Here is a 15,526-nt window from a genome sequence, read left to right as displayed (position 1 = left end):
TGGATTTTGGCACGCTGGCAAGCTATGCAGGATCTGGACCAGATGCGCACATCTTTGCGCAGGCCGCGCCAGACAAATCGGTTGGCCACCAGTCTAATGGACGCACGGGTGCCGGGGTGTGAGAGGCCGTGGACGATGTCGAACACCCGTTTTCGCCAGGACGCTGGGACTACGGGGCGGGGTTGCGCCAAGGAGGTGTCGCATTTGACTGACAGCGGACGGGCCGCAGGCGACGTCGGTCAGTCGCAGCCCTGGGAGGGTTGTGGGCGCGGAGAGCAGATCGGGGTCGATGCATTACTCCGCTGCCAGTTGAGCATAGTCCACTGCCAGGTGGGCGCCGTGGATGGCGGGGCGGGATAGGCAGTCGGCCACCACGTTGTCTCGACCGGAGATGTGCCGGATGTCCGTGGTGAATTCGGACACGGCGGCGAGCTGGCGTTGTTGCCTGGCTGACCACGGGTCCGCAGATTTTGCCATCGTGAATGTCAGGGGTTTGTGGTTGACAAACGCGGTGAAGGGGCGGCCCTCCAGAAGAAATCTAAAATGGCGGACTGCCAGGTACAGTGCGAGGAGCTCGCGGTCAAAGGCGCTGTATTTGGCCTCCGGGGGGCGCAGTTGGCGGCTGAAAAAGGCCAGCGGTTGCCAGGCCCCGTCGACCCACTGTTCGTACACATCGCCGACCGTGTGGTCGGAGGCGTCCGTGGTGAGGGCCACCCTAGTGTTGGGCTGTGGGTGAGCGAGCATGGTGGCGTCGGCGAGCGCCTTTTTGGTCGAGTCGAAAGCGGTCAACATGTCCGCCGACCACTCGATCGCCATTCTGTCTTTCTTACCGCGGAGGGCTTAGTATAGGGGCCGCATGAGGGAGGCCGCTCCGGGAATGAAGCGGTTATAAAAGTTGATCATCCCCAAGAACTCCTGGAGGCCTTTGATGGTGGTCGGCCGGGGGAACTGCTGGACGGCTTGCACCTTGGCGGGCAGGGGAATGGCTCCGTCCTGCGTGATGTGGTGGCCGAGGAATTCGATCCTGCTGAGGCCGAATTGGCACTTGGCTGGGCTGATGATGAGCCCGTGCTCACTGAGCCGCTGGAACAGGGTGCGGAGGTGCTCGATGTGTTCCTGCTTGGAGGAACTAGCTACCAGGATGTCATCCAGGTAGACAAAGAGGAACTTCAGGTCCCGGAGGACCGAGTCCATGAGCCGCTGGAAGGCCTGGGCCGCGTTTTTGAGGCCGAAGGGCATTCGGAGGAACTCGAATAGCCCAAAAGGGGTGATTATGGCCGTCTTGGGGACGTCCGTGAGGTGGACTGGCACCTGATGGTAACCGCGCACCAGGTCGACTTTGGAGAAGACTGAGCGGTCGGCCAGTCTAGCTGAGAAGTCTTGAATGTGCGGTATGGGGTACCGATCCGGCGTGGTGGTGTTGTTTAGGCACCGGTAGTCCCCGCAGGGGCGCCATCCCCCGTCGGGTTTGGTGACGATGTGGAGTGGAGAGGCCCAGGGGCTGTTGGAGCGGCGGATGATGCCGAGCTGTTCCATTTTGGCGAACTCGGCCCGCGCGATCTCCAGCTTGGCCGGGTCCAGCCTGCGGGCGTGGGCATACACCGGTGGGCCTGTGGTGGGGATGAAGTGTTCTACCCCGTGCTTAGCAACTTTCGCGGAGAAGGTCGGGTTGGTGAGAGCTGGGAACTCAGCCAGGAGTGCTGAGTAGTCGTCCGTTGAGCGGGCGCGGCACTGTCACGCCATTTCGGCGGGTTGGGGAGGGGGGCCATGGCGCCCGGGATAGGTGACATGGTGTTCATGTCCACGAGGCAGCGCCGAGGCATGTCGACCAACAGGCCGTGGGCGCACAGGAAATCCGCACCGAGGAGCGGGGAGAGCACCTTGGTGGTGATAAACTCCCAGTGGTAGCGGCGGCCTGCGAGGTCAATGGTGATGGTGCGGGTGCCGTACGTCCAGATGTCGGTGCCGTTGGCGGCAGCCAGCGCAGGGCCGCGGCCGCCTCGCTGGATCTCGAGGGCGGACGCGGGGATGATGCTGCGCTGTGCGCCCGTGTCGCATAGGAAACGGCGTCCGGAGGCGCTGTCCGTAACGTACAGCAGCGCGCCTGCTTGCCCCACGGCCATCGTGTAGGCCGGTGTGGGGGCGGTTGGAAACGTGCAGGGATGGCTGCAGCGGCGTGCCCGTGCGCCGAACCGGGTATGGAATTAGCAGTAGCCCTGGGTCGGAGGGCTTGGGGGACGTGGGGGCCTGGGGGGCCTCGTGGCCGAGCTGTGTGGCCGCGCGATAGAGGGTGGAGCACGCGCCGATGCTGCGGAGGCCAGGTCGGGGGTGACGGCGTGGTTGGAGCCGGCGGACAGGAGCTTATCGGCTTCGTCGGCCAGGTCCTCGAGGTCCGTGAGGCTGGACGCCACAATCGCCGGGCGGATGCTGGGGGGTAGTTGGCGGATAAAGAGCGTGCGGAAGAGGGAGCCGGGCGGTTTCTCGTTGGTCAGAGCAAGCATGTGTGAGAGCAAGTCTGACGGCGTGGAGTCACCGAGGCCCGGGAGGTCGAGGAGGTGGCAGTTGTGCACGAATTGGGAGGCTGTGAATTTTTTAAGGAGCGCGGCCTTGAGATGTGCGTACTTGCCTTCCTCCAAAGGGTTTTTTAGTGTTGTCCAGACTTTCGTGATTGTGGAGCTGCCCAGGGAGGCGAGGAGGTAGTCGTACATCGTTGCGTCGGCGGTGATGCCGCGGAGTCGGAATTGCGATTCGGCTTGAAGGAACCAGGCGGTGGCTAGGTTCTCCCAGAACTCCGGCAGCTTCACAGAAACTGCGTTTGTGTCAGCCATGGTTACGCTTAGGAGTCGTCCTGAGCGTCGGGGTCACCAATGTAGGAGTCTATGTACTCCTAACAAAATATACTGAACTCGGAGAGGTTCAACAGAAAAGGTTTAATTGTTGAGACCACATGTTGCACACAAAAATGGCGTCAGAGCTTACACCAAGTCTGACTGCTTTTCATCAGTCCACAGCTTCCACTGCCCCTCCCCCGCTCTGGGCTTAACTATGTTGCAGATCGAGTTTCTTAAAGGTGTGATCCTTCTTAAAGGCATGACGCCTGATTTATAGTCTACGGACCAAAAAGCGGATTGTGTCCTTTCTGTGATCGGTACGCCACACCCTATACTTAATTTGTGTTGCAGCAATAAACTGACTCATTTATACTGTTGCAATGGAGAAAAATATGGCCACTGCCAGCCCCTTCCTGTGCTCAAACAGTTTGATGGCTAATTCTGGCAAATAAGGAGCTTAAAAAAATGCTACTGCATTTTTGGTGTTAATGTTTTGTCTTGCTTCCATTAAAATTATATTAGGTGCAGCTCAAATAGCAGCCACTAGGTGGAAGACAGGAGTGCTGGCCATGATCTTCTTAATTGAAAGACTTGGAAGAAAGAAGGAACTTGCATTTATACAGCGCTTTTCATAAGCTCAGGATGCCCCAAAGCACTTTACAGCCTCTGAAGTACTTTTGAAGTGCAGTCACTGTTGTAATGTAGGGAAATGCGGAAGCCAATTTGTGTACAGCAAAGTCCCACAAATAGCAATGAAATAATGACAAGATAATGTGTCTTTTAGTAATGTTAGTTGAGGAATAAATATTGGTCAGGCAGAGCTCCTCTGCTCTTCATCGAATAATGCCGTGGGATCTTTTACGTCCACCTGAGAGGGCAAACAGCGCCTCAGTTTAACTCTCATCCAAAAGATGGCAGCTCCGATAATGCAGCACTCCCTCAGTACTGCACCGAAGTGACAGCATTCACTATGTGCTCAAGTCTTTGGGGTGAGGCTTGAACCCACAACTTTCTGACTCAGAGACGAGAGTACGACCACCAAGCCAAGGCTAAAAGGTAACTCACCAACACGACCAAGTCTCTTAAAATTCAGAATAAATAATGCTGACCAAAAAGTTGTATAAGTCACACTGTACAAAAAAATGTCATCCCTGGCAAGTTTGGAGTAGCAGCTTATACATCTGACATCATCATTTCATTTGGCAAGTTCAGTAAGATCAGTTTAATTAATTTGAATTTAAAAAAAATACAAAAATACTACAGAGCAGAACTAGGCTAACAAAAACAGCACTTCTCATTAAAAGGATCAATGGTTACCAAGTGGGAAGCATAAGTAAACCTGAGGTAACCCTGCTTAAAATTATAAAAAAACAAGCAGTGTTCTGCTGAGAGACAATTATAAGTGCCTTGCTGGACCACAACTAAAGAGAATCCTGCCGATGTACAGAAAGAATGAGCATGAAGCCAAATCTGAACAAGCCCTATACATTCACATTTATATTGAGCTGATATTAATAATCACATTAAGCAGATAAGTGCTGTGACCAACAATAAATGAAAATACTAAATTACAGAGGACATTAAGTGACCAATCATGTAATGGTCAACATGTGCCGTGTATTATTGGGCATGGCTGATCCTGAATATGGTATTGAGATAGAGGATCAGCCATGATCATATTGAATGGCAGAGCAGGCTCGAAGGGCCGAATGGCCTACTCCTGCTCCAATTTTTCTATGTTTCTATGGAGGCCTGAGATCTACCATGTACCTGATGTGCTCATCGAATCCCAGTGCAGGTGGTCAGTGTGTACTGAGAGGCTCATTGAGGCCACACATTTTATTTAAATTAGGGGCCCATCAATAACGTGAGTGGAGTATCTGAATGGTACTCCAGACACTAAGCACCTACTTGGGTGAGTATTCCAAGGACAGCCCATAAGTGGGATAAATGTTGCTATTGGGTGTCTCTCTCCCTGTTATAGGGCCAACTTTCTTTGCTACCATTGTTGTTTTCAACCTTCAACAGCCAAATTGCACAAGAGGACAAATCCCCAGCGGCAAACCAATACAAAAAAAATAGCAGCACTCTATGGGTAGCCTTCAGCTCTTCACTTGGCTCTTAGCTCACCACATTCTGGCCCCCAACTCCTGTGGTGCTCCCAATGTGCCCTGCGCTTTGCGCCAGGATCACCGCTAAAATATTCAAATGAGTTGACTTTGCATTATGCAATGAGGTCCGCTCATTCGGACACAGGCACAGCCAATACCTCAGAAGGAGAGATGATGGCAAAGCAGTCGGGATCAGATTACCATTGTCTTATTTTTTTTGTTTTGTGAGTATTGTGCACACAATTTTTTAAGATTATAAACATCCCATTGACTTGTTAAATTAACTCAAATAGCTTCTCACATGATGAACGTTTGCACAAAAGAGTTACAAATCATTGATGGGCATTTATTGTATTGGTAATCAGAGGAGTGTATTAAAGAGATGATGATTCAAAGTCTCATGTGAGATCAGTGTGTTAGTGTCAGAGACTGTTCCTGTTTCTGGAAGGTCTGCAAAATCTATTGCATAATCAGTAGAACCGCCATATTAAATCTTACTCAGTCACGACTACTGGAAATCAAACATCTCCCAAACATAAACTCCCTCAACCACCACTAACGGGGCTAAATTAAAATGGATGAAAATAATTACTTTTCAAAAGCTTGATCATGAGAATTAGGGATTGTGATATTGCAGCAATACTTCTCATTTGTTACTTATACGTGAACAGGCCGTGTCACAAACAAAAACTTCAACACTGCAGACTGCTTCCTAGGACATGATTGCTCATGGCCCAGGATGCTGCTGGTGAATATGCATCCTCCAATTGAGTGGCACTGCTAAGCTTGTACAGACTGGGAAATCTGCCGTTCCTAGAGGAACACATACTCATTTTATGATAATTATCCCAGTTTGATTCAAAGTACATTGGTCCCTGTCCAATACGGCATAATACTCCATTCATTGTTAAGCTAATCTGCACATTAAGTTGTTTCATTTTCTATTTCATTTGACAGGCGTTTATGTTCGAGTCCTCATTCAACATGACTGTCACTAAATGGGGCCTGGAGACCTGCAATCGCTTGGACAAAAGCTACTCAAACTGTTGGCAGCCACTGAAAAGTAATTTCAATCCCAACTGGAAGCCAAGTGACAAGTGAACCTGGGGTGCAAGATGCCTGTAACTACAGGGTGAGATGGTCCAGTAAACCCAACTCATGCAGAATCAATTGCAGTGTTAAAAGGGAAATAGATACTTGGAAAGTAAGGATATTAAGGGATATGGAAAGTCAGGAAATTCGGATTAAAGACATAAGAGCTGCCATTGGTAACAAAAGGCATAAAGGGCCTCCTCTGTTCCTTTGATTGACCTTTTTCTGTATGTTATACAATTTGTGGCTGCACATTGCATTTCCTCTGATTATCCAGTACACGTATAAGTGAATCACAGTACAGAAATACTTCCACTGGGGTGGGGGATGCATGAATAAAGACAAGCTACGATTCTAATAATGTTTACATTACTACATCCTTAGCACTTTCCCCTCAACCTCTAGTGATGTAGGTTTCTATAATGGCTGGCCCCTGGAATCAGCTGAAACATTTCGGCAGGATCTTCCATTGTTTGATGGCCGCTCCTCGGAGAGGATGGTGTTAGGTGTGGGTCTACAATGTAATCAGTTCTCAGAACCTCAGCTTGCTTACATTTAGGAATGCACTGATAGAGTGGAAACAACGGGCTGGGTTTTCTCAATGGAGACGAGTTGGAGGCGGGACTGCTGCTTGTCGTGTCAATGTCCCGCCTCCATCCTCGTCTGACCAACCAGAGGGATTTTCCCCTGATTGGCCAGTTAGGGAGGAAGTCACTGACAGAGCACGTCAACGTCAGACATGCTATCTGTCAAGACTTCTTGGAAGAAGAAACGTCAGCGTTTGACAGCTCTGTAGTATTTAATGTCTTTCCCGCCTCCAGGAGACGGGACCCGAAGCAGCACATCTTCCCGCCTCCTGACAAAAGGGCAGGGAGGCGGGATGGGGCGGGTTTGCCATGCGCCCCCACTTTCTGCTACTTTACCAGCAGTCCCGCCTCCATGCCCACCTCCTTGGGGCTGAGAAAATCCAGCCCAACATGTATGTTGCAAGTTGCACTCTTATTGTGTAAAAGTGTCTTAACCTTCCACTGAGATGTTTAGTATTGGCTATGAACTCCAGTTCTAAGTGATGCTTGAGCTCACAATGTGGTTTAAAGAACTATCAATTGATGATCTTTAAAATTCCACATGAGGCACTCCTGACACCTTTGTTCAGTTAATGACTGTGAGCATGTTCTCTGTTTACAGTGGCAATTTCATGCCAGTGTGAATCTTAAATGAAGGCCCAGAAATTGGGCTACTTACTGTTACGTCCGTGTATAAGAAGACACAGACTGCGGAGAAGGTACAATAGGTGTTTACTCAACGTGGCTCAGACTGCAACTGATCTGTACAGATTACTACTCAGTGTTATATACAGGTGTGGTCACTGCCGGTACTGCAGTATACATGAGCTGTAAAACATAGTTCCCCCGCTTAAAGGTACATACATTACAATTCCTCCCCTTTTAGATTAACAGTACCATAACACTCATTTAACAATTAAATATCAAACTAATTACAATTAACACTTTTAACATGCAACATTAGCTGAAAATAGTCTATTTATATATTCAGTCTTTGGGGAGGCTTCCTGATCCTTTCTGGATAGCGCCTTTCCCGAGTGTCTTGCTCTTGGTGTGGAGGCGATTCTGGCCCCCTGTCGTCGGTTGGTTCATCAGCTTCCGAGGCTACTGTTTCTGGGGTAGATGCGACTTGTACTTCGGGTTCATCACCAGGTACGTACGGGCGAGGCATGGGGTTGACTTGTTCCTGTGACTCTAGGATCTGGTCAGCATGGCGTCTCACGATGCTCTCCCCAACGTCCACTGTGTACATTAGTGGGCCCTGCCGTGTGCATATCGTTCCTGGCTGCCATTTTTCTGTTCGGTAGTCGCGGGCCAAGACTGGTTGCCCTACATTCAAGCTCCTTGTTGGCTTCTCATGGATGTGCTGGAATTGCTTACTCTCAACATCTCTTTGCACGTTTGGTCTGAGCAAATCCAGGCGAGATCTTAACCTTCGGTTAAAGAACATCATGGCTGGGGCCTGGTTGGTGACTGCATGTGTCGCATTCCGGTAGGCGAACAGGAAATTGTCCACCTTGTGCTGTAGCGGAATGTTGTCATTGTACATAGCCTTTATTGCCTTCTTAAAGGTTTGTACAAACCTCTCAGCCAATCCATTTGTGGCTGGATGATACAGGGCAGATGTGTAATGCCTTACCCCATTCTTTTTCAAGAACCTCCGGAACTCTTCGGACACAAACTGTGGTCCGTTGTCGGAGCAAATCTGTTCTGGCAAGCCATTCCTGGCAAAAATGGTCCATAGGACTGCAATAGTTTTCTCCATGGTGGTGGAGGACATTTTGATGACCTCAGGCCATTTCGAGTGTGCATCCATGGCTATTAAAAACATTGAGTCCATGAATGGACCAGCAAAATCAATATGCACCCATTGCCATGGAGATGAGGGCCACTCCCATGGGTGTAGAGGGGCCTGTGGTGGTGCATTTTGGACTTTCTGGCATCCTGAGCAGCTCTTGGTCAGGTCCTCGATTTGTTTATCGATTCCCGGCCACCACACATAAGCCCTGGCTAGGCTTTTCATTTTTACCCCTCCCAGATGACCCTCATGAAGCTCATTGAGCACTCTATCCCTTAACTTGGGTGGAATTACCACTCGGGATCCACACATCAAGGTCCCCCGGCACACTGACAGCTGTTCTCTCCTTGTCGAGAATGCTAGCAACAGTGAGTTGCCATGTGCTGGCCATCCCTTTACCGTCAAATCATATACCTGAGACAGTGTCGGGTCATTTCGGGTTTCCTTTTCGATACAAGTGTTAGTTACCGGTAGGTATTCAACTATAGTCGAATGGAATATTTCGACAGGATCCACTGCTGGTGCTTCCTCCGCAGTAGGCAGTGGCAGGCGTGATAGCCCATCAGCATTTCCATGCTGTTTCGTGCCCTTATATTCAATCTCATAGTGGTGCGCCCCTAGAAAAAGTGACCATCTTTGTAGTCGTTGCGCAGTCATCACCGGAACGCCCTTCTTCGGATTAAAAATTGAGACAAGAGGCTGGTGATCAGTCAGCAAGGTGAATTTCTGCCCGTGCAGATAGTGATTGAACTTTTTCACTCCCCACACTAGGCTGAGGGCCTCCCTGTCAATCTGGGCGTAGTTATGCTCGGCTGAGTTTAGTGATCGTGACGCAAAGGCTATTGGCCTCTCTGAGCCGTCCGAGAATTTGTGCGACAGCACCGCTCCAATGCCGTAGGGTGACGCATCACATGCCAACCGAATTGGTAATGCTGGGTTGTAATGGGCCAATACCTCTTTCGATGTGATTAGTGTTTTGCTCTTCTGGAAAGCTCGTCTACATTCGTCACTCCACTTCCATGGCACCCCAGTTTGCAGTAGGGTGTTCAGTGGGTGTAGTATTGTAGACAAATTTGGCAAGAACTTATGGTAGTAGTTTACCAGCCCGAGGAACAACCTCAGTTGTGACACATTTTCCGGTGCTGGAACCTTGACTACTGCCTCAATCTTCTCTGGGGACTTATGTAACCCCTCTTTATCGATAACGTGACCACAATACGAGATCTGTTTTCTAAAAAACTCGCATTTGGGGCGGTTAGCTCGGAGCCCATATTCCTGCAATCTAGTGAGCACCTGCTCCAGGTTGGCAAGGTGATCACTGTCATTTTCGCCCGTGACCAGGATGTCGTCCAAATAACACTGGGTTCCTGGGATCCCTTGCAGGACTTGTTCCATTGCCCTCTGCCAAATAGCCGGAGCTGATGCTACCCCGAATACCAGCCGGTTGTATTGGTAGAGACCTTTATGGGTGTTGATTGTGAGGTATTTTTTTGATGCTTCTTCTACCTCCATTTGCAGATACGCCTGGGCCAGATCAATCTTAGTGAAGCGTTTCCCTCCAGATAGCGAGGCGAAAATATCTTCAATCCGCGGAAGTGGATATTGTACGGTGTGAAGGACCGGGTTCACTGTTACCTTAAAGTCCCCACAGATGCGAACCTTCCTTGGTTCCCCAGGCGTGCTGCTCAACGACTTTTTCATCACAGGGATGATGGGTGTAGCCCACTCGCTCCAGTCTACCTTGGACAGTACACCTGAATGTTCCAGACTCTCCAGCTCTGCTTCGACGGCTGGGCGGATCGCATAAGGTACAGGTCTGGCCTTTAAAAATTTTGGGCTTGCGTTTTCTTCAATTTTAATCATCGCTGTCATGCCTTTTAGTGTTCCGAGTCCTTGCTGGAACACTTCTTTCGCGTCAGTTAGGATCTTTGACAGTCGCCCAGGTGTGATGTCGTCATCCTTTTTGTCAGCCACAGTCAGTGCCTGTATGGAATGCCAATCCAGTTGTATTTTCCGGATCCATTCACGTCCCAGTAATGGTGGTCCTCCATCTTGCAATACATACAGGTCTAGTTTTGGTGTTTCCTTACCGTTATATATAACGGTCACCCTTATTTTTCCTTTGGGGTAGACTTTTTGCCCCGTGTACGTCTTCAAAATAATTTTTGTGTCTCTCAAGGGTATGTGTGAGAATAGCCGCTCGTAGTCCCGTCGGTTTATGACTGTTCGGGCTGATCCTGTGTCCAATTCCATCTTCACCTGGACTCCTGCTATCTTGAGAGTGACCCAAATGGTTCGGTGATCCTCCGTTGTGATCACATTATGTAGTTTCAGACAACTCAGTTCCCTGCTTTCGGAGTCGTTATCACTGTTTTGTTCGTCTGAACTATTCTCCGTTATCTTATGTACCTTCTTGTACTTTCCTTTGGTCGGTTTCTTATTGCTGGTTTTCTTTCCCGACCTACAGACTCGTGCTATGTGTTCTACTTTTCCACACTGTCTGCACACTTTGTCTTTGAACCAGCAATCATTCTGGTCGTGTGTTCTGCCGCAGCGATAGCACTTCTCTGTTCCATATGACATTTCGTTTGTGCCATATTCTTGCGGTCTCTGTTGTATCTCTGCAGCGCCCCGTGCTGCTGCTTCATATGATACCGCAATGCTGAAAGCCTTTTCCAGTGTAAGGTCCTTTTCAGATAAAAGCCGTTTCTGGGTTCCTTCACTATGAAGCCCACACACAAACTTGTCCCTTAAGGTATCTGCCAGTCCCACTCCAAGCTGGCAGTGTTTCGATAGTTTGCGCAGTTCTGTTAAATAATCAGCATTCCTTTCATCCTTATGCTGGTTCCATTTGTGAAACTTGAATCTTTCTGCTATCAGCAGCGGTGTGGGGTTTAAATGTTCCTTTAGTATCGTTACTATGTCTTCAAAACTCTTTTCCATTGGCTTCGTTGGGGTTACTAGATTTCGTAATAACCCATACGTCTTTGCACCCATTAAATTTAACAATACCGACGCTTTCTTGTCATCTGACACCTCATTTGCCTCGCAGTACACCTCTATTCGTTCGACATATGTAGTCCAATCTTCGACTTCATTGTCAAATGCGGTGATACTGCCACGCTTCGGCATTTTGGGTGTGGTTTAAAATGGCGTCTCCCAATGGCTTAAAATGGCGTCTCCCACGCTTTCCTTCCTCCCCCACTGCTGCCGACGCCGCTCCCGGCGGTTCTCGTGGCAATGGCGGCGCCCTGTAGGTTTTGCACGCTTCTCTCTCTCCCTCTCTCCGACGCTGCTCGGCCCCTGAACACCAGCTGCGCCCTGCCCTCTCTGTCTCTCCCCCGTCGACGCTGCTTGGCCCTTTGCTGTGCCGCTCGGTCGGGCTCTAGCCCGCCGCTGTCCGGGAAGGGTCTGCGCACTACCTGTTGCCAGCCCGTTTCGCTGGACCACCTCGACTGGAAAGCCAAGCCTGGCTCTCGACAGCCTCCCCTGCAATTCTCGAGTCTCTGCTGGATGGCTGGGCGGTTGCCCGTGGTCGACGCCCGAGTCTCTGGCCTTGACCTCCAATCCACTGATCTCCGGGCACGAATCCCCGGGAGGTGATGCAGAGTTGCAGGTAGGTTCGAACCTGCCTCGTCACCAATGTTACGTCCGTGTATAAGACACAGACTGCGGAGAAGGTACAATAGGTGTTCACTCAACGTGGCTCAGACTGCAACTGATCTGTACAGATTACTACTCAGTGTTATATACAGGTGTGGTCACTGCCGGTACTGCAGTATACATGAGCTGTAAAACATAGTTCCCCCCCTTAAAGGTACATACATTACACTTACCGCTACGAGTTAGCGCCACAATCCTGGCAAAAAATGGTGGCCACCACTCTAACGCCCTTCTCTGGCACAGGACATGGCTGCCGCCATTTTGGCGAGGGCCTTAGCGCTGCCGTTAGCAACGCTGGCCCTGGAGACGCAAATATGGAGAGCGTGATGTCACGCCGACTTAACGTCATGCTCTGCGAACTTGGACCTTAGCGCTGAGTTTAGCCCAGGGTCCTAAGCTTGCTCTAAAAAGCAAGCATGCAGCAGACTTACCGAGACGCTGTCAGCACTTCTTCAAGGGACACACACATGTTTTAGGTAAGTTTGCATTTAAGTTTTTGGATTGGATTTTTAATATTTTATTGAAGTAGTGGCTTGGTTCAATACACGTTAAAGGTTTTTTTAAGTGTGCAGGGAGTGCAGCTGGCTGCTTCCAAGGCCTTGGATGGTAAAGGAAGGCCTCTGAGAAGACAGAAAATGCTGGAAATAATCAGCAGATCCATAGGGAGAGAAACAGAAGAGTTCACTTCTCAGGTCGAGATGTTGCCTGGCCTGCTGAGTATTTCCAGCATTTTATGTTTTATTATTACAGCATCCACTCTCAGAGGGAAGAGGAAGACACAGAAGAGGAAGAGGCAGAAGGAAGGATGCAACCTAGACAGCCCCTTTCTGGTGGGATATCCAGGATGGAATGATCCACCTGCGGTACCAGTGCCTACAACACCTATTCCCCTTTCAACATTAGTCCCAGACCTTACCTTCCCTCTGTTACTGACCATCACAGCGTCCTCTTGGCCACAATGCTGAAATAAAAGCCACCACAAATCAAACTTTCCAATCCAACGTTATACGTCTGTCAATCCAATATGACATCAAGCAATCACCTAATCATCCTTATGCATTCCTTTAGTGACTGTCATGTGTGTGCCTTTGCCTATCCTACTGATGTCACGCAGTGCTACCCCAGTGGCTGCAGCATGGCTGGTGGAAGGCTGCTGACTTTCAGTGGGGGACACTGCAAATGACCTTACTGGTCGACCTTGAGAAGCTGGTATCTCCCTCTTCTTAGTCAACCACTGGCTGGGCAGGCTGCATTTCTTGTGTGTGTGTGAAATGAGGAAGGCACAAGGGTGGAGTTGTGGTGAGGGGAGGGTGGGAAAGCAAGCGGTGCATGCCAGGAGGAGGATAACATATAAGGATACCAACATTGTGTATCCTTTCAGCCCCACCGCTGGCCAAGGGCTCAGCTATGCCCCTGCCAAAAATGGCCAGCACCGTCTCCTCTGAAGCTAGGAATGGGAGGAAACCTTTGTTTGGTACAGATTGTTGGTAAGTGATTGGGGTGGGGGCTTAATGAGTCTTGCATTGAGCAGTGTGCGAGGCTAGTGGTGCAGTTGGTAGGAAACAGCTTTTGAAGATGCATTCACTGACCTTGACCACTGGTCTGAGGTCAAGAAGCTTCTTCGCGCACTGGAGCCAGGTCATGGGGGCGACCCTGCTCGCAGTGGCGGCCTCGGTGATCTGGTCCCTCATCCTTCTTTCTGGAGGGCTTCCTGGCTCCTGTGGGTAGAGGACCTCTCTTGCAGTGTTGATCCCCTGCACAAAGATGGAGTGCTGCGTGAGAGACCCTGGATGCCCCTTCTCTGGCTTGCTGAAACATTTGTGTTAGTGCTGAAGCACTTTTCCCATTTTTCCCCCATCAGATTTTGCATGATCTGTCACATGGTTACCGTATTCACAAACTAAATTATTTTTTCTTATTTGTTCCAGATTGTTTGGATTTATATTTCCAATGTGCTTTTAGTCAACTTATATTCATTTTTATATTTTCAGATCAGCCCGTGACCACTGGAAAGAAGTCACAACATTTCCATTTTATTTTCCATACAACAGACAGATCATCAAGTCACCACTGAAATGTAATTTTCACTTCTACTGACATAAAATTGCTTACAGTAATAGAAAGTGTAATTTTCCATTTACTTAAATATTTACATTTAACCATGAATTTAGTCAAGTAAAAGAAAGTTAAATGACTGATGTTCAGACTCACACTGCTGGTTATGTGAAACAATAAAGAACATGATGGTGCACAAAGTGGTCATCAAAACTATGTTGATACACACTTGCTACCCCCTTGTGCATTCTGTTGAGCAGGCTCGAGGGGCCAAGTGGCCTATTCCTGCTCCTATTTCTTATGTCCCATCTGGAAAGCTAAAACAAGATTTATGTAACTATTTTAGTACTACAAATCTTTGTAATACAGTATATCCTGTTATCCGTCACTCGAGACACTTAGGCATTTTGGTTTACTGGACACCATTTTGTCAGTCTCTGTAGGGAAGGTGCATCCAAGAAGCAAACATTGTGGAAGACAGTAGGAGCACAAGAATACATTATTGAGCCAGAATTTGCTGGGAAAGTAACGGTGAGTTGAATGCACACGCCGCTATTAGTGTGTAAATAATCTAGCAATTTGTGGCGAGAAAAGGAGTTGCAAATCATAGAACAGGAGGAGGCCATTCAGCCCCTCGAGCCTGTTCCGCCATTCAATGAGATCATGGCTGATCTGCGACCTAACTCCATATACCCGCCTTTGGCCCATATCCCATGCTGGACAATTTGCGCCACTCTGACATTATCCTTGCAAAAACAGCAGCTCGCCGTCAACCTCCCCATGAGTTTCAAGATATTGCTGCATTTGCGCTGTTAAAACAAATTAAACTCGCCACAGAAAGTTAGGGCTGGTATTTAATGACGTAAGGACCCTTTTAATGATGAGATTAACTTTCTTACAATGCCACTCAACCTCGGCGGCCCAGAAAGGGAACAATTGAAACAGTGGCGTCTCACTCCTGCAGGTAGTAAATTGTTCCTAGGAGGTGTTTAAAACTGTAAATTTCTGAAAAAATTCTTACTTTTCCTTAGTCATAATTTTTCTCTCAATCCAACCTTTATTTCCCTCTTTATTTCTCTTTCTGTATCTAATTTGATTCTAGTTCACCCTATTTCCTCCTCCACTACTGTTTCTTTATCCTTAAATCTCACTGGTTAAGATAAATTGTTGGTCCCGTCGTTCACAAAGATCGACTGTTTTCAACTTGAACTTCCAGCAATTTGTGGCACAAAATTTTTTCAAGCTGAAGTGTGAAGAAAAAAAATCCAACTAACAGGGCATGTCGCAAGATATCCCACTCCAGCAAATTCTGGCCCATTCTTCTAACCTAGCCATGTGGACCCTGTAGTTTTGAACTAAAAGATTCAGAAACAGAAGTTCCAAAATATTACAATGTGATGTATGATTATC

General features: G+C 48.8%; 1 protein-coding gene across 1 annotated transcript in view; it reads left to right on the top strand.

Annotated features, from left to right (window-relative positions):
• The window catches only part of hgd (homogentisate 1,2-dioxygenase), a 65,466-nt gene extending 51,282 nt beyond the window's left edge, over window positions 1-14,184 (top strand). The window contains exons 14-15 of the mRNA XM_086006833.1: window positions 5,900-6,074; window positions 14,053-14,184. Coding sequence (XP_085862959.1) covers window positions 5,900-6,043 — 144 coding nt within the window. The 3' untranslated portion in view covers window positions 6,044-6,074; window positions 14,053-14,184. The remainder of the gene's footprint in view (window positions 1-5,899; window positions 6,075-14,052) is intronic.
• The last annotated feature ends 1,342 nt before the right edge of the window (window positions 14,185-15,526 follow it).

The sequence above is a fragment of the Somniosus microcephalus genome, chromosome 14 (assembly GCF_052327205.1).
Source record: "Somniosus microcephalus isolate GS21.2 chromosome 14, FLI_Smic_1.0, whole genome shotgun sequence".
Classification (NCBI taxonomy): Eukaryota; Metazoa; Chordata; class Chondrichthyes; order Squaliformes; family Somniosidae; genus Somniosus; species Somniosus microcephalus.
Note: the sequence above shows the minus strand (reverse complement) of the source record. Positions and strands in the feature narration are given on the sequence as shown.